The following is a 19,622-nucleotide window of genomic DNA, read 5'->3' as shown; positions in this document are numbered from 1 at the left end:
GGGTTCCGCGACAGAATGGCCCTGGATGGGTGGAGTCTCAGGCATCCCCGCCCCCCGCAGGTCCCGCCCACGGCCCCGCCCCGGCGTGGAGTCCGCGTCTGGAGTCCGGCGCGGGGCTGGCGGATCCTCCCAAACATGGTAGCGCCGGGATTTATATTTGGGCTGTTGCTGCCTTTAATCCTGCCGGCCGACACAAGTGCAGGTGAGGCGGCCCGGCTTGGCCCAACCTGTGCCGGTCAGCCTGCGCGGGCTCGGAGATCCCTCGTCCTCTGCAGGACCCGCGAACCGCGAACCTGGAGCCGGTCCTCCGACCCGACCCAGGCCTAGGCCGCAGGTGTCTGCTGGGCGGGAGTTCCGGCTGGTCAGCTTCTTCCCCGTCCTTTCAACGTCGTCACGTTGCAGCGTGTGGGGCAGAGGGAGGGTTGGGTGTATCTGATTGGGGAGGCCCAAATGTGCTAGACGGAGGCCCTCGGGGTCTTTGAATAACTTCAAGGGAACTCGAAGGGAAGGGGGCGAAGCTAGTTCGATAGTATTTGGAAACAGGTAACTGAGTCATCCAAAACATTTCACTTCTGCCCCCACAGTAGTACCCTTGGGGAGGGTTTGCTGCAGGCTTGGTTCCTTGGGGGAATTAAATTTTACTAGTTTAAGTGGTGATTAGGACTAAGAAATACAACCCCCTCACTAGCTAAGAATATTTAAGGCTTAGCTTTGATTGCTGGCGCAGCTTACAGGGATAATATGCGTGACACTGGGGAGGAGGGTGACTCACTTTGACTACTGTCCAGGTCAGATCCTGTCATTTGAATACCCCAGGCTAGACCCTGAGTCACAACCGTGGAGAACCAGAAGACGGAATCTGCGTGCTAACGCAAAGTAAAGTGATAATGCTGGCCTTGTTTTTTTCTTTAAACCATTCGAATTGTGGACCCCAAAGTTCCCTGCTAAGAAATGAAAGTTGAGGCGAGAATAGGGACAGGGTGCAGAAAAATGGCTCGTGCTCTACCTGAGCACCCAGAAGTACCCAGACAGACCAACTGCCTCCCCTAAGTAGTTTTTCAGGCTTTAACAAAGTGTAAACCAGCAGCACTCTCTGCATATCATTTTTTGCCTCTCACCCTCACTCAGTGACCTTTGAGTCCAGCATATGATAGGCGAGTAGGGCCATTATTTTATTAACTTTTCTGTTAAAGGCTGTTATCTTTAATGCCGGTGCAATATTCTGTCTTCACCTTGGGTCATATGCCCATGGTTACTATCTAATATTTGAAATGTACAAAAGTATATGAGCAATGAAACAATAAAATGAACACCCAAAGGTGCTGCACCCAACTTAAGAACTAGAATATTGCCAGTTTTATTGAGACTCCCAGGATGTTCCTCCCAGGGCATCCAGGAGTTCCTCGCCAGAGGTAACCTACCCACTGGATTAATTTCATCACTCACTAACAGAACACTAATTCTTGTTTTCTACTCCAACATCCAAATGAAGGAAAAATTGAAGACCTAAGAAAAAAAGATTCAAATGCTAAGTGTCTTGTGCTTGACAAAAAGAATGACCAGTCCCGCCTCCTTTCTTGTTCTCCTATTTTGTTCATTGCTCAATTCCCTGGTAATGTTCCACTGTCTACTCTTATCAGCTTGGAATGTGAGCTTTATAAGGGCAGAGAATATGACTTTTTTTTTTTTTTTTTAATTTACCAGCAATATCTGCAGCAGACTGGAAATTGCAATAATAACTCTGGAATCAGGTGCCTTGGTTTCTAGTCCTTTTGTAAACTACCTGTGCGATTTAACGTCAGTCAAAGGAGTTTAATATGTGCAGTGTGGATAGCACTGTGCCTGCCACAAATAAGCTCCCCGGTAGAACATAAGCTTCCTGCTGCTGGTGAGGCTTTTTGTCTGTGTTTTGTTTTCCCTTTATTGTTTTCTTCTTTCTTTTTCTTACTGTTCTATCCTCAATGCTTAAAATGGTGCCTGGCACACAGTAGGCATTAATAAAAAATTTGAATTAATTCATTAATATGCAAGCTATTAGGTAAAATTACCTAATCTACCTGGGTATCGGACTGTTGATCCATAAATAACATGATTGTACCTTGGGGTGTGAAAGATCCTTTCTTTCTTAAAATTAAAATTCTTTAACTCAGCATAGAGCCAGGCACAATGAGGACCAGTAAGTGTGTGTTGGCGAAAACAGACTGACTTGGAAAAATGTGTCCCCGGCACAGTGAGACAATGGCTGCACTCTTAGAGAGCCCTTCCTTTGTATATGTGTAGGCTCATGTACAAGCGACAGCCAGTTTTCTACACTCCGTTCCCCTACCCTCACCCTCTTTCTGCTTAGCTCTTAGCCCTTTGGTTTTCAGTTCTTGTTCCATATGAAGCACCTACCCAAGACTAGGCCCTCCCACACGTGTGCCTCTCCCCTTCCCTCCAGCAGGCTGCCAACGTGCTTATGCAATTCTGGGATGTTAGAGTCTCTTCTTAGAGCATTTTGCTTGTGGTAGCTGTGCATCTCCAGCCCATTATCCAGCCTTCTGGATGATTGTTGGTTGTCATTTAGGTTTTATGATGGAACTAACTCATGAGAGAGCGCTGAGGATGTTTAGTGACTGGGCTGTTATTTGAAGCAAATAGGCCACCGAGTCTGTATGGGAGACCCTGTTAGCTTTGCTGCCCTGTTAAGTATAGCCTCAGGGGCCATCATCATTTGTAGCTTTCAGGGAAGAAACCTTGTTAGTTCTCATTCTCTTTCCTGCCTATCATTTTTGTTTAAAATGCTTAAAAAAAAAAATCTTAACTTTGTTAATTATTTTCTTCTAGGGATTTTAGTCTGTTTTGTTCAGACAAATTGGGACATAACTTAAGAAGATTTTCCCCCCTTGTTAAGTTTTGATGAGGAACTCACTGAGATAATTTGGATAGATGCTTGTTATTAATAAAATACTTCAATATAGGCTGCATGTTAAAAATAGGAATGATCTCGTTAAAGTAAGTTCTTATTCAGTCTTGTTAGTGACTCTAGAATAGAATCTACAGTTTCAAGTGCTCTTCCTCTTGTTCTTTTTATATAACTTAGCTTGTGAAATGGGTAAAATTGAGACGAAAGACCTTTGTTCTGACATTTTGACCCTCTATTTCTCGCCGACCTTATTTTATCATCTTAATTTATTTGAATTTACCTTAGAAGGAAGCAGATGTCACAGATATTCATAAATGCTTATTTAAAATTTTTAGTGGGTTGTCAAAAAAAAAACACAATAAGGGGAATTATTTGTAGGAGTCGACACTGGTGGGAAGGAAAGGGGGAGATAAAGAATGGGGGAGAGATTAGGGGAGGCTGTGTTGGAGAGAGGCAGGTTTCTTTATTCCCAGCAACAAGGAGTGGGCATGGTAATGGAAAGTAGGGGAAGGAAGTGGTTTATTTTTCTCATAAATACCATCTGTGGGGTGCATAAAAGGAGCATTTTAACAATTTGGAGGGAGAGCGCAGAGCGTCAGGGCCAAGCTTGAGAGCAAAGGATGATCAAGAGCTCTGAAGCGGAGGAGGCTTGTGGCACATTGGTTGCCGTAGGCTCTTTGAGTTTTCCTTATTGGTCATCTTGTACTATGATGCATATTATTGGCAACTGCTCTTGTTATGTTGCTTACCTAATTAGGACGAATAAGATGTAGTTTTAGAAGATTAAAGGGTCTGGGTATATTCAAATTGTCCTGTATAAAAGCTTTATGGTTTCTTGCTGTTTAACCATATTCAATTGGTGATAAATCCCCCAATGATGCTTTTCTAAGTGTTGGTTAACATTTTTAGATGTCCGTTTTCGCTTTGCCTCATACATCAATAATTACATGGTGCTGCAGAAGGAGCCCGCAGGGGCAGTGATCTGGGGCTATGGCATATTCGGAGCCACAGTGACAGTGACTTTGTGCCAAGATAAAGAAACCATCATGGAGAAGGTGACGAGTGTGAAAGGTAAGGCTGCTCATCCTCTGTTCAGCTTTTGTCCTCTTCTGCCACCTGCTGGATAATCTGAAAAACGAACACTGGTGCTGGAACTCAGGTTGTCGCACCCATCCGTTTAAGTTTGAGTATTTATCATGTGTTAAGCACTGAGGACACAAAGAAAATTAAGACAGAGTCAAAGTTCCTGCCCTCCAGGATCTCATGGCATAATGGGAATAGACCCCAAGTCATAAAGTGCAGTGTGATAAATGCTATGATGAAGGTGTATATAGGCTGTTGTGGGATACAGAAGAGAAGCGTCTAACTCAGATTGGATGGTAAGAAACAGTTTCCCCTGAAGGTGACATTGAACTGAATTATACATAAAGGAGAGGCAGTATGGAGGAGTGCTTAAGAACCCAGGCTGTGGACTCACTGAGCTCAGGTTCTGATGCTATAACCTCAGGCATGTTATATAACATCTCTGTGTCATAATTTCCTTATTTGTAAAGTGGAGATAATAATGATATTTAGGGTAATTGTAAGGATTAAATGAATTAGCACATGTAAACATGTGTGTTAGCTGCCATTATTATTATTATTATTATTATTATTGTTATTATAATATTTAGAGAGTCACTCAAATATTTATTGAGTGCCTATGTGCCATATATTGTGCTAGGTACTGGTAATACAGTGATTAGCAAGATAGATGTGGTCTGTCTCCTAATGAAGCTGACAGATGAGGGAGGAGGCAGAAAAAGAATAAGCAGTTACAGGTAAGTTAGGTGCCTCAGTATGGAAGCACAGTCTGCTATGGGGAGTGCTTAGGAGAGATAATTAACTTAGTCTAAGACTTATCTTGAAAAGTGAGTAGGGCAAACCAGGTAGGGCAATAGCCTGGAGCCATGGAGGCATGAGGGAGCATGGGTCATTGGACAAATGGCAAGCAGGTTGGTTTGTCTAAGCACTGGAGTCTGCAACTGGTGGCAGATGACAGGAGAGAAGGTTGGAAATGTAGGAAGGCTTGTTTGTCACTGCTAAAGACTGTATACTCTGTTGTGGACTATACAAATCGATGGATTTTAAGTGGCCAAATAATCAGATTTGTATTTTAAGAAGATAACTCTGGCAGCACCATGGAGAGGAGAGTGGAGGTCAGTAAGAATAGAGGTGGTGGGAACCGTTAGCCTGTGATATTTAGGCAATAGATGACAAAGGTCTGACCCACCTGACCTATGGCACCACCCAAGGTAGTGGTTGTAAGGATATTCAAGAAGGTGAGAACTAGAAGCTTCTGTGAGCAGACAGGTCCTACAAAGGAGTCTTTGTCTAGAAGGGGTAGAGTTGTGTAAGTTGGCATGTGAAAGAGCATAGCTAGAAGTTAACTGCATATTGGAGGCCACAGTCACGGCTGGGTCAAGGGGAGACAGGATCAGATCTTGGTTAGAGGTAGTGATACAGCCATGAAATGTTGAAGGTGAGAGTCAGACGGATAACAAGGCCGCTTTGGGGAGCAGGGGTGTTCATGTGGGAGTTGGTAGTTTGAGCAGTGACTTGAAGATACATATGACAGGGAAGCTTGTGGGAGTTTTATTGGGCCTTGAAAACAAGGGTTTCCTGATTAGTTTTGTCAATATCCAGTCCAGAGTGAACCAGACCCTGGTGCAGCCTCTTTATAATTCATTTCCATACAAAAAACATTTTTTTAAGTTTATTTATTTTGAGAGACAGAGAATGCTCACACACACACACACACACACACACACACACACACACACACACTTGCATGTGAGTGGGGAAGGGGCAAAGGGAGAGGGAGAGAGAATCCTAAGCAGGATCCATACTGTGCATGCAGAGCCCAACAGGGGGCTCAAATCCACGAACCGTGAAATCATGCCCTGAGCTGAAATCAAGAGCTGGATGCTCAACCGACTGAGCCATATAGGTGCCCCAACAAACATTTAAAAATACTATGTGCCAGGCATAGATGCGAGGTGAGTGCTTCTAGTTCTTGGATTGTAAGACTGTTTAAGGTAAGAATGTTTTCGGGTGACACTAAGAGACTTGAAAGGGGAAGCTTAATCTGATTGAGAAGTTGTTCTCTGTTAGATTTAAATGCTACTGGTGACCTGTGGGATGTACTGAAAATGAATTCAAGAGACAATTTTTGTGTTGTGTCTATCTTAGAAATTAACAGCATAGAGTATAAATACTGGTGATCACAGTTGATTTAGAAATCCAAAGAGCTGCTGTAGTTTAAAAATAAAAGATAGGGTTTCCTTGGCTAATAATTAACATTACCAATAAATATTTAGGAGACAGAGACTACATAGTACTATAGTGATAGATGCAAAAGAGTATACGTGTACTTTATATTTGTTAGGCTCTCTACATGTGCTTGGTAGGAGAGAAAAAATAAAATATTTATTTTTTTTAGATCCATAAACCTACTTATAGGGACATATTGTTGTGTTCTGTACATGAAGCAAAATGAATAAAGTGTTATTTGGAATAAAGGAGGTAGACATGTAGGAAATTTTATAGGGCAAAAAAAATGTTTCTCAAAGGAAACACTACAGGGTATATTGAAAGGTTGACTTCTCTTTAAATTTGATGAGGACTCTGGGATTTTCAGCTAGACTACCTCAGTTTGTCATTCTGTCTCTGTTAATATTTAACTTATTACCTATAATCAATCCCCTGGGTGCCCACAACAAAATGGAATTAACAGCATGAAGATTTTTGTCCAGCAGACTGACACTTAAGCTTTGGGATGGTTCAGTTAAAACTTGAGGGATGATTGGGAATATGGGTCAGGTACTGGGCCTAGTCAAACCATATCGTCAAATGATGCATGATGAGTTTTTCAGACACAAGGAATAAAATTGGGGAGGGGAGGGTATATCTTTTCACTTTGACACACATGGGGGATAAAATGAGAGTGTGTCTGGATTCATCATCATGACCTGAGGTAAGTAGGGATATTTACTTTAACTTAGAAAATTACAAAAAGCCTAAACCCCTTAGAAAAGTAAAAAGCTCCTGGTTGCGATGTTAGCATGCACACTAGTTTTCTGTGCTATACAATAAATTACCACAAATTTAGGTGCTTAGAACAACACACTTTTATTATGGCACAGTTTCTATAGATCTGAAGCCTGGGCCATTGCTTAGCTGGGTTTTCTGTTCAGGGTCTCACAAGACCGAAATCAAGTGTTGGCTGGGCTGTGTTCTCATCTGGAGGCTTGACTAGGGAATGATCCACTACAAGCTCATGTAGGCTGCTGGCAGATTTCCTTCCTTATGCCTATAGAATTCATGGAAACATCTCTACTGCTTCAGATCTCTGACCTCTAGGCCTTCTTCTGTTTTTTTTTTTTAATTTTTAAAAATCTTTTATTTATTTTTGAGAGAGAGAGACAGAGTGTGAGCAGGGGAAGAACAGAGAGAGAGAGAGGGAGACACAGAATTGGAAGCTGGCTCCAGGCTCTGAGCTGTCAGCACAGAGCCTGACACAGGGCTTGAGCTCACAAGCCCTGAGATCATGACCTGAACTGAAGTCAAACGCTTAACTGACTGAGCCACCCAGGGGCTCCTAGACCTTCTTTTAAAGGGCTTACCTTATTAGGGTAATCTTCCTTTTTATTAACTTAGTGTCAACTGATTTGGAACTTTTTTTTTTTTTTAATTTTTTTTTTTTCCAACGTTTATTTATTTTTGGGACAGAGAGAGACAGAGCATGAACGGGGGAGGGGCAGAGAGAGAGGGAGACACAGAATCGGAAACAGGCTCCAGGCTCTGAGCCATCAGCCCAGAGCCTGACGCGGGGCTCGAACTCCCGGACCGCGAGATCATGACCTGGCTGAAGTTGGACGCTTAACCGACTGCGCCACCCAGGCGCCCCTGATTTGGAACTTTAATTACATCTGCAAAACTCCTTTATCTTTTCCATATAATGTAACCCAAATCACAAGAATGACATCTCCTCTCCCATGCCATTTTCTGATGGTTGGAAGCAAATCACAGATTCTGCCTGAATTTGAGGGGAGGGGATTTTGTACGGGTGTGACTTATTGGGGGGGGTCACCTTAGGGTGTTATATGCCATAGCATGCTATACTTTAAATAATTTGCATAAATAGTTTTATTGATGGAAAAATGTTCAAGCTCTTTTTTTTGCTTTTTATATTCATATTTGGTGGTGGTGATGAGCTTTATACAGAATAAATGAAGGTTGCAAAGGGGCAATTTGGGCAGTAAGACCTTCTTTACCTCCAAGTCACTTCTCTAGATCACTAAACTGATTTGCAGCTGGTGAAGTGCCAGGGTTTTGTGGGAGAAGAACTTCTTCCAATTCTAGGCTTTTCCTCTTGAGGAGGGAAAGGTCATGGATAATTTCCTTTTTTCTCTTCTTGGCATCTGAGATTTGGCACAACAATCTGAAAAATAACATCTGATGTGAATAGCAAAGAGAAAAAAGCATGAATGCACCTTATGACTAATCATGTCTTTAGACAAATTCTTTTGATTTTTTTCCCTTTGATTATTTGTTCTTCTGATTTTGAGGTGGCGGGTGGTCAGGGAGATGGAGAGAAGAAAATGAAGAGAGTTCTTTACTTCAGTTGTTGGCTGGAACATGAAGAGAAGAGGGACAAGAAGAAATAGGTCCCCAGATATGCTAACCATTGGACACAGAAACACAAAGCTTGATTAGTAGTTTGCATGGCTTTCTTGGTGGTATAACTCAGGACTGAGGTTTACTCTCTGCTGTTCACTGAATGCCTCGCACACAGTAAGCACTCAAAGTAACCGTGTAATAAAGGAAGGACATGAATCTTCCTACATGGGAGATGAAAGAATGCGAGGAAGCAGAGATTTGAGTGCAACAAACATGAGAATTTACAGAAATCCAGGCCTGGATTGGTAAGCAAGGTCACAAGATTCGCATGTGATTAAGGTCCAGAAGAAGGAACCAGAACAGCTGTTGCTCAGAAAGTCCATCAGGATGAGCAGAAATTCAGCTGGATGGTGAACTTCCAACTCTTCGTAGTTGGTGACTCAGTTTTATTATTTGGATTCAACCTAGTGGACTTGGTCGGGGGGGTGGTCAACAAAGTTTCTAAAGACTGTAACTGGATTTCATCATCCTGTGGTGAGCTCCACTTTAACCAGCCAGTCCTCAACTCGATGGCCAAGGACTAACCACTTCTCTTGTGAAATGTGGTGATTTCTACTTTTGTAATCCCATCCTTGCTTTTGGTCTAAGAACCAGCCTTCACAGAGCTTGCTCTCCTTTGTGTATACTTACATGGGAGTCAATCCTCAGTGTCTTAACCAAATTGTTTCTACGTTGGTTTAACCATTAGTAAGCTCTCTGCAGTGGACCTGGTTTCCCCTGCATTCCCTGGCAGGTAACTTCACTTAACCCTCATTATTGTGTCAGTTTTATCAAGTGGGAGAGGAAAACAGCTTGAATCAAAAAGAGCTCAAGTGTTAGACAAGAAGGAAGTTCTCTAAGGTCTTTGAGGGAGTTGAGAGTTTTCCTCAAGAGGGATCTTGGTGTTCTTGGTGTGGATCCCTAGTTCTCTTCAGACTATTTAGGTACTAGAGGGAGCTCATTCTCTGGCTCTAGTAGGATGGCATTGCTATCTTTTGCCCAAACATCTCCCCCCTCCCTATTTGTCCTTCAGTTGCTGGGCGGTGAAACTTTTCAGAAACTCTGGTGAAGGTAACTTTCTTCACCGGCCATATTGCGTGGATTGAGGCTAAGTGTAAATATCTAATTAACAGTGACTAGAAATAGATTGCACAGTAGTAGAAAGCTAAAGAAATTCTGCCCTAGGTTTTTTGACCTCCTCATCATAAATGAGTAATGTTTGTGGCAGAAGGACAGAGACTTAGTAAGATATGTGAGTGCAAGAAGCCTGGAAAGACCTTGGCAAGACTGTAGTGGGGACAGATTGGAGTGTCTGCCTGTTCAGAAGCGTGAGCCATATGGAGCACATCACACCTGTGCGACACAATCTGTACTAGCTGCCCACTGTTTCCAAAACAGTGATTTTTCTGCTTTAGGTGAATTATACATTTAATATGTTGATGTCTGGCTATTGGTGGTATAAAAACAATAGTGAGCATTTGGTCCTGAGCTTACTTGACCTCTAAGGGATGGGAGTAGCAGTCTCAGTGGGTTGTACTTTCGAGAGGGGCAAGCATGCACCCTTTCGCTGATGCCTTCAGGCTTTTGGACATTTTCCCCAAGACTCTGAACAATATGTGTGGTTTGAGCTTTTCCTAATCTGTCATGCATCCGGACTTCTCATGCTTCTGCTTAGCTTTTGCTGATTGGGAAGAACTTAGCGTAGCATCTAGCACTTAGTAGGCACTTGGATACTTTTTTTATAATTGTAATTTTTGCTGGCTGCTATAACTTTCGGGTGCTCCATTTCCACTTCTCACTATTCTTTCCCTCTGAATTAACATTAATCTGATGGGCACAAATTAGAAATTATTTTGTAGCCTTTGGCATGATGCCAAGAATATTTATTTTAAAATGATCATTTCTCTATTTTCTTTATTCTCTTCTCACTCTCCTTTTTTCAACTTTGTTCATGTTGTTTGGTTCTCCCAGGCATCATTTTGCCATTTTGAAGATATTTTCCCTAAGTTTCTGAATATGATGTTGGCAGTGGTGGTGGTATGAGTGGGTGAGAGGTAGGAAGGTGGCAGGGGGGTGGTTCCTAAGGAATGTGCTATGAATTTCTGAAACAGGGTCTTGGATAGCTTTTCATCTTCCTAATTGAGTCCGAAAACCTTAAGTCTGGTAAGTAACTCTGTGAAAATAATTAATTGGGCATGTCTAAATATCTTCTTCACAGAGAGATCAATTTGTGATTAATCTTAAATTGATACTATGTATGCTCCTACTCCTTTGTCCTGTGTCAGTTTCTCTGTTCACCTTAAGGGAAGTTCCAGATTGTAAATTATTTTCTCTAATCTGTGTTCACGTTTGATTAGATAATTACAAATTAATTTGGGGCACTGCATAAATCTATTAGATCATGATTATATTAATACTGACATTTGGATAGTATAATATGAATTTCTATTTTATGTTTTTTTTTAATTAAGTTTTTTTTTCGTGTTTATTTATTTTGGAGAGAGACAGAGACAGAATGCGAGTGGGTTAGGGGCAGAGAGAGAGAGAGGTTGACACAGAATCCGAAGCAGGTTCCAAGCTCCAAGCTGTCAGCACAGAATCTGACGTGGGGCTTGAACTCATGAGCTGTGAGAGCATGACCTGAGCTGAAGTCGGACGCTCAACTGACTGAACCACCCAGGAGCCCCTATTTTATGTTTGTTTTTTTAAAATTAAACTCCCTTGGATTTTAATCTCAGTATATTTTTGTCTGTTCTCATTTAGGATTATAACTGGGTGATTAATTTTTCCTGTAAATGCTTCAGTTACAAGGAAGGAGGGATTGGTACAGATTAAGGATAGAAATGCTACTGCTTTTGTTATTTCTTTTGCTTGTCTGAAATTTGGCTAATTTTCATATCTTTTTAAAGTTTGTTTTGAGGGAGCGGGAGAGTGAGGGTGAGAGCGAGAGAGCAAGTGAGCGAGAGAGAGAGAAAAGTGTAGGGGCAGAGAGAGAGGGAGAGAGAAGAGAGAATCCCAAGCAGGCTCCACGCTGTCAGTGTAGAGCCTGACGTGGGGCTTGATTTCACGAACTGTGAGATCATGACCTGAGCTGAGATCAAGAGTCAGCCTGTTAACCAACTGAGCCCCCCAGGTGCCCTAATTTTCATATCTTTGAATTCAGTTAATCACAGTGGTTGGGAATAGCCACAAATGAATATGATGCATGACAGGATTGTGCTTTAATTTCGTTTTAAGTGATTGATTAATTCCTTGGAGTCTTTTTATGATTTCAGCACATTCGAACAGCTGGATGGTGGTACTGGATCCTATGAAGCCTGGTGGACCTTATGAGGTGATGGCACAACAGACTTTTGGGAGAACAAACTTCACCCTGAGAGTTCATGATGTCTTATTTGGAGATGTCTGGCTTTGCAGTGGGCAGAGTAACATGCAGATGACGGTTTCACAGGTAATTTACAGAGTCTCAGTGTTAATAAATAATGATGATGAAGAAGAAGAAAAAGAAGGTAGAGGAAGGGGACAAGTAGAAGGAGGTAGAAACCTTTTTCTGCCACGTGCCAAGATCTGTTCTCAGAGTTTGCCATGTGTTAGTTAATTCGATTTAATAACTTTATGAGGCAAGTATGGTTACTCATCTCACAGATGAGGAAACTGTCCCACTGAGGTTAAATTACCAGCTTAAGGTCACACAGTTAATAGTGCAGCCAGAATAGGAGCAGGTAATGCGACTCCAGAGCCTGCTTTCTTAATCACAGCTAGTGCTCTGTATGTGTGCAGGGCACCATTTCCTGGCCTTCCTGAGCTAAGGGCAGGAGCTAGAGTATCTGACGGCAAGGAAGATTTCATATCAAATTGAAGACAAAGTAGATTACTCTTCTTTTTGATTGGTCTTGATGAGCTTCTGGAGAGAGCCTGGGAAATCAAAACAATTAGAATTTGTTTCAAGCTGTGCATCTAATATAATACATGTCTTTTGTTGTCATGGAGATTTAAAAAATCGAGACTGAATGTTGGCTTTGCCTTTTACCAGTTACATGACTTGGAGAAAATCACTTCGTATTTCTGAGACTTTGTTTTCAAAACCTGCTTTTTAGGAGCACCTGGGTGGCTCAGTTGGTTGAGCATCTGACTCTTGATTTAGGCTCAGGTCATGATCCCAGGTCATGGGATCAAGCCCCGTGTTGGGCTCTGTGCTGAGCATGGATCCTGCTTATGATTCTCTCTCCTTCTTCTTCTGCCCCTCTCCTCTGCACCTGTGTGCTCTCTCTCTCTCAACCACTCCCCCCCCAAACCCTGCTTTAAAAAAATTGTGGTTAAAATGAGTTTTTGTTTATTATATTTGATAAATGAATTTTATTTATCATATTTATCATTTTAACCATTGGTAATTGTACAACTTAGTGGCATTAAGTTTGTTCACAACCCTCTGTGTACCTGTCAGCACTATCTGTACTCAAAAAATTTTCATCATCCCCAGCATCCCTCTGTACCCATTAAACAATAACCGCCTCCCTCTTTTTGCCTTCTTCCAGCCCCTGGTAACCTCTATTCTGCTTTCTCTCTATGAATTTGCCTATTCTAGGTACCTCAGTTTTCAGTATACAAGTCTCTTCCATCCTTAGCTAGATTTAGTCCTAAATATTTAATTCTTTTAAATGCTATTGAAAATGGAATCATACAGTCTTTGTCCTGTGTCTGACTTATTTTACTAAGCATAATGTTTTCAAGGTCTATCCATGTTGTAGCTTATATCAAAATTTTGCCCCTTTTTATGGCTGAATTGTATTCCATTGTATATGCCACATTTTGTTTATCCATTCTTCTGTTGATGGACACTTGGGCGGTTTCTGTCTTTTGGCTATTGTGAATGTGTACAGATACCTGTTCAAGCCTCTGCTTTCAATTCTTTTGGATATATACCTTTGAGTGCAATTGCTGGATCATCTCTTAGTTCTGTGTTTAACTTCTGGGGAACCAGCAAAACATTTCTACAGTGGCCGTACTGTTTTACATTCCTACCAGCAATCTGCAAAGGTTCAATTTCTCTAACGTTATTTTCTGTTTTTTGTTTAATTAATTTTTTTTTATTATAGCCTTGCTAATACGTAGGAAGTGGTATCTCATTGTGTTTAAATTTTTTTTTTTAGCTTTTTATTTAAATTTTAGCTAAAAAAAAAAAGTTGGGGCACCTGGGTGGCTCAGTTGGTTGGGCGTCTGACTTCAGCTCAGGTCATGACCTAACAGTTTGTGAGTTCGAGCCCCACGTCGGGCTCTGTGCTGACAGCTCAGAGGCTGGAGCCTGCTTTGGATTCTGTCTCCTTCTCTCTCTGCCCCTCCCCACGTGTGCTCTGTTTCTCTGTCTCTCAAAAATAAATAAATGTAAAAAAATAAAAAAAATTAATTTCAGCTAACATGCAGTGCAATATTGGTTTCGTGAGTAAAATTTAGTGATTCAGCACTTACATGATACCATCCAGTGCTGATCACAACAAGTACCCTCTTTAATACCCATAATCCATCTAGCCCATTCCCCACCCACCTCCCTCCATCAACCTTCAGTTTGTTGTCTATCCTTAAGAGTCTCTTATGGTTTGTTTCCTTCTCTCCTCTTCCTCCTCCCTTCTCGTATGTTTATCTGTTTTGTTTCTTAAATTCCACATATGAGTAAAGTCCTATGTTATTTGTCTTTCTCTGATTGACTTATTTCACTTAGTATAATACATTCTAGCTCCCTCCATGTCATTGCAAATGGCAAGATTTCATTCTTTTTGATGGCTGAGTAATATTACATTGTATGTATGTATATATATGTGTGTTTGTATATATACCACATTTTCTTTATCCATTCATCAGTCAATGGACATTTGGGCTCTCTCCATAGTTTGGCTATTGTCAGTAATGCAGCTATAAACACTAGGGATATGTAGCCCTTCAAATCTGTATTTTTGTATCCTTGGAGTAAATACCTAGTAGTGCAATTGCTGCTGGATTGTAGGATAGTCCCAATTTTAGTTTTTTGAGGATCATCGTAGTTTTGATTTGCATTTGCATTTCCCTAATGACTAATGATATTGGTCATTTGTATATCTTCTTTGGAAAAATGTCTAAGTTCTTTGCCTATTTTTGAATTGGGTTGTTTGTTGTTGAATTGTAGGAATTATTTGTATGTTCTAGATATTAACCACTTTTCATATGTATGATTTGCAAATATTTTCCCCATTCTGTAGGTTGTCATTTCACTTTCTTGAGAGTGTCCTTTGATACATAAAAGTTCTTAATTTCAGCAAAATCTAGTTTATTTATTTATTTTTTGTTTTCTATGCTTTTGATGTCACATACATGAAATTGTTGCCAAATCCAGTGTTAAGAAGGTTCCCGCCCCCCCCCCCCCATGTTGTCTTCTAAGAATTTTATACTCTTAGGTCTTTGATCCTTTTTGACTCAATTTTTATATATAGTGTAAGTTGAAGATCTAACTTCATTCTTTTGCAAGTGGATATGCAGTTCTTGCAGCAGCATTTGTTGAAGACTGTCCTTTCCATATTGAACTCTTGGAACTCCAATTGACCATATATGTGAGGGTTTATTTCTGGACTTACTATTTTATTCCATTGGTCTATATGTGTCTCCTTATGCCAGTACCATACTGTTTTGATTACTGTAGCTTTGTAGTAAGTTTCAAAGTTGGGAAGTATGAGTCTTCCAACTTTATTCTTCTTTTTCAAGATTGTTTTGGCTATTCATGGCTATTCATATGGAATTGTCTTGCAATTCCATATGAATGTGAGGATATGCTTTTCCATTTCTGCAAGAAAGGCTTTTGGAATTTTGATAGATATTGTGATGAATCTGTAGATTGCTTTGGGTGATATTGACATTTTAATGATTTTAAGCCTTCCTGATATGAAGGGATGTTTTTCCATTAATTTAGATCTTTAATTTTTTTCAGCAATGTTTTGCAGTTTTCAGTATACAAGTCTCTTACCTCCTTTGCTAGATTTATTCCTCAGTATTTAATTCCTTTAGATGCTATTGTACATGAAATTTCTTTCTTAATTGCCTCTTAAGACTGTTCATTGCTGGTGTATAGAAACAAATGATATTTGCATGTTGGTCTTGTACCCTGACACTTTGCTGAATTTGTTTATTAGTTCTGGTAGCTTTCTTGTGAATTTTTTTGGGTTTTCTAATATAGGAGCATATCATCTATGGATAGAGATAGTTTTACCTCTTTGGATGCCTTTTATTTCTTTTTTTTCTTTTTTTTTTTTTTTTTTTTTGTCTAATAACTCTGGCTAGAGCTTCCTGTACAATGTTGAATAGTAGTGGTGAAAACAGACATCCTTCTCTTGTCCTGGTTTTAGTAGGAAAACTCACTCTTTCACCACTGAGTGTGATGTTACTTGTGGGTTTTTCATAAATGCCTTTTATCATGTTGAGGAATGATCCCTCTATTCCTAGTTGTCTGAGAGTTTTTACCATGAAAGTATGTTGCATTTTGTTAAACTAAGTCTGAGACTTAGTTTTCACGACTATACTGCAGTAGTGATTGTATCTGACCTAATTTACTGAGCCATTAAAAAGATTAAATTATTTTGTTTGTTTCTAAAAGGTCTTTATAAATTGAAAATAGCTGTCAAAATATAAGGTGTTGCTATTTTTTCAAATTTTTTATTATAAAAAGTTTTAAGCACACAAAAAAGTTAAGAGACTTGCAAACACCTATATATCCACCACCTAGATTGACAGTTGGTAATATTTTGCCTTATGTGGTTTATCTGTTTGTGTGTGTGTGTGAATTATCTCAATGTAAGCTGTATATCTTGATATTTCAGTTAGGTGTCATATGTCAAATTGATACATATTCATGTATAAAATTAATATGTTGATTTATATGTACATATATGTATACATAATAGAAAATATGCTAGGTCTCAAAATTTAAGAACAGTTAATCTTCAAAGGCTGTGATGTATATATAAATATAAACATATATTTGTATTTTTTTTACACAGAACATATATGTATATATACATATTTTTTTTTAACAGAAAGAAGGCCAGTGATGATTTTTTTTTTTTGCTCAACTTTTTCATAGCCTAGGATTTCTTTTGTTAACATCAATTCATTTTTCTCTGTTTCACTCACAGCCTTTGAAGACGTTCTTAAATTTTGAGACCTAGCATATTTTCTCCTTTATGATAACTGTATAGAGGCTTCACTAGGCTCTATTTACTCTGCTAGAATTGTTGGGAGGAAAGGCACTACACAGGCTCCCAAGTAGGGACGGGACACACAGGATGCATGGAGTCATGTGGGATGGAACCAGGGAATACTGACTTGCCATCTGTTGGTCAGTGACGAAATTCACTTTGAAGGGTTCTGGTGTTCGTTGCTCTTAGAGAATAGGGCTGCCCTGACAGACTATGAGTGAGGTCTCTTAAGTAAAGCTGGGTAAAAAGGACACTGAAAAAGTTGCCAAGGGAAGGAAAGTTCTTAGTAGTTTGGTATCTAGCAAGGCAGCAGAGGTAGAACAAAAGCCTTGGTGCTGTATGTCTTTGGCGTTCAGATTTATTTTCAAGATCAGCTCTACTTTCTAATTAGACACAAAAACTGTCTAGAGTGAAGAGGGTGGATTTCTGGATAGGGTGTGATGGTGTTAGAGCTTTGGGCCTCAGAATTGTCCCCTCTTCATTTGTTTAGTGGAAGCTGTCTGATTTAAAAAGGAAAGTAAGGGAGATCATTGTTATTTCTTTTAAATTAAAATCAGGGTTGGACAACATATTAGCAAGTTCACAGACATAATTGAAACTATATTAGCTTGAAATATTGCTGACAGAAGGGTAAAGGTTTTTTATGCAGTATCACAACTTCAGAGAAAGTAGTCTGAGTTAAGTTCTTTGGCACATTTGAAACTGGGATTGATTTTCTTTCCTTGCCTGTATGTTCTGATTTTGCTATAATGAGCATGAACTAACTATAATTTTTAAAAGAAAGTTATAAAAACAAGAAAGTGATATGCACTTGCCTAGTCCCTTAAAGATTTATCGAAGGCTCAGTTTGCAATGAAGAGTCCCATTAAATAAACAAGAATCTTAGGAATAAATGGTTTTGTTTGCATTATGGGTTGGCACAAATATGTTCTGCATACTTTGATTTGTTTCCTTTAATAAGTTAAGAACTTGAAAAGATTATTGTCTTCCTAGCTCTTCCCCTGAAACTTAGTTTCTCCTCAAGTTGATATTTATTTTCCTGCCTTTCTTTCATTATGCTTCTCCAGTTTTGAGGAATACTTAAATTTGAGGTTTAAAAATCTCTATGACTATACTATGATCTCAACTCATTTTTTAAAAAAATTTTATTTATTTTGTTTCATTTTTTAAAAATGTTTATTTATTTTTGAGAGAAGAGAGAGCACATGAGCAGGGCAGGGGCAGAGAGAGAGGGAGACAGAGCATCCGAAGCAGGCTCTGTGCTGACAGCAGACAGCTCGATACGGGGCTCGAACTCACGAACTGCCAAGATAGTAACCTAAGCTGAAGTCAGAAGCTTAACCGACTGAGCCCCCAGGCACCCCAATTCATTTATTTTTTTTTAATATGTAAAATTGAGTCCTTTCACATACTTTGTGATTTATTTTGCTTTTATTGCTTCTACCCCGGTTTGCTTTTTTTTTTTTTCTTTTTCTTTTGTTAACTAATTACTAAATAATGCTACTAAAAAGATCCTACTCTGGACATACCTACTCCATTTTTGTATTAGTTTTCTAATTCAGAATCTAAATTCTTGCATTTATGTCCTCACAACCAGTATCTTATTTACTCTTGCTTCCTGCCCTACTTAAATATGTGGGAACTTTTGAATTTAAATGTTTATCGAACTGAACTTTAACCGGGCTCCCTTTCAGCCCAAGTGGCTGGAAGCAAAACTGAAGTTTTATATCTTGAGAGAAAGCATGGTTTTGTTTAGAAGTGGGATTGCTGTTAACTCACTAAGGAAAACAGTCCTTTCTTGAATGCTTTGATTATAGTTCCCTGTTTGCACAGAAAGGCATGGACCAGATGTATTTGTATCTATACAGTCAGGTTCTCAATAGCAGGCTGTGCCAGGGGATCTCATCTCATTTTCTGTCAAGCTAAATCAGATTTTGATTGTTAAGAGTAAACACATTCTTTCTGCCTAGAATTTACTCTTCAGCATCTTCTGCATTAGATTAAGGCTATAAGCTCTGAGATACAGGGAGATGGAAAAAGAATTCCATCTGACACAGCCACATGTTAATTTTTTATTTTTTTGTTTTAAATCATGCGCTTAGTTTGCAAGACAGCATTTTAGGTGCTGATGGTGTCAAAAGCCAAGTTTTCTAGTCTCTTAACATTCTATAGAACTTTATTTTTTGATCAAAAGCATGCTTTATCTGATTCTTCCTTTATTCCTTTTGCTCCTTTTTCCTCTAAAGATGCCCAACACAGACATGCACATACACACACACGTACACATGTACATGTACATATGCACACATGCACACACATGTACCCAGACACGGTATCTGTCTCTTCTCTTTGCCCTCCTCCGTGTGACTTTTCTGAGGAGGTAAGATTTCTACTATAACCTACCACTCTTCACATTCAAATGAAGGAAATGGCAGATTGTATGCCCATCTTGTTGTTAGGGTAAAGTGGAATTTTAAGATTGAGTGTTATTTATAACACTGAGTGAGATGTGTATAAATGGAGAAAAGTCTAAATGTTCATCTGTCGCCTCCTAACTCAGGGTAGGTCTTAAGACTTGGATATTTCTAGTTAGGCTCAGAAGAAGATGGCCAGTGTTAGACAAGGAAGCCCAGTTTTCAATATCTTGGCAATCCTGACATTGTTCCTTTACAAGTAGAGAAGTCAAAATCCAGAAGCAAAGGGCTCATACTGTATTACAATAAAAGATTCATCGGAGGTATGGTGGCTGGCTTATTTATAGTTATTGCCTCAACTTTAAAGCTGCTATATTCTACTGTAGT

General features: G+C 39.7%; 1 protein-coding gene across 5 annotated transcripts in view; it reads left to right on the top strand.

The window, feature by feature from the left end:
• The first annotated feature begins 10 nt into the window (after positions 1–10).
• SIAE (sialic acid acetylesterase) overlaps positions 11–19,622 on the top strand; it is a 41,756-nt gene continuing 22,144 nt past the window's right edge. For 2 of the 5 annotated variants that reach the window (XR_006713854.1, XM_045483298.1), the window contains exons 1-3: positions 11–202; positions 3,815–3,976; positions 11,881–12,056. Coding sequence is in view for 1 of the 5 variants with exons in the window: in XM_045483298.1 (XP_045339254.1) it covers positions 16–202; positions 3,815–3,976; positions 11,881–12,056 (525 nt within the window). In the remaining 4 variants the exon portion in view is untranslated. Of the gene's footprint in view, positions 203–226; positions 362–810; positions 877–3,814; positions 3,977–11,880; positions 12,057–19,622 lie in introns of those variants that run through there. The other 3 variants (XR_006713857.1, XR_006713856.1, XR_006713855.1) reach the window with 3 other exon arrangements.

Source organism: Leopardus geoffroyi, chromosome D1, assembly GCF_018350155.1.
Source record: "Leopardus geoffroyi isolate Oge1 chromosome D1, O.geoffroyi_Oge1_pat1.0, whole genome shotgun sequence".
NCBI classification, from domain to species: Eukaryota; Metazoa; Chordata; class Mammalia; order Carnivora; family Felidae; genus Leopardus; species Leopardus geoffroyi.
Note: the sequence above shows the minus strand (reverse complement) of the source record. Positions and strands in the feature narration are given on the sequence as shown.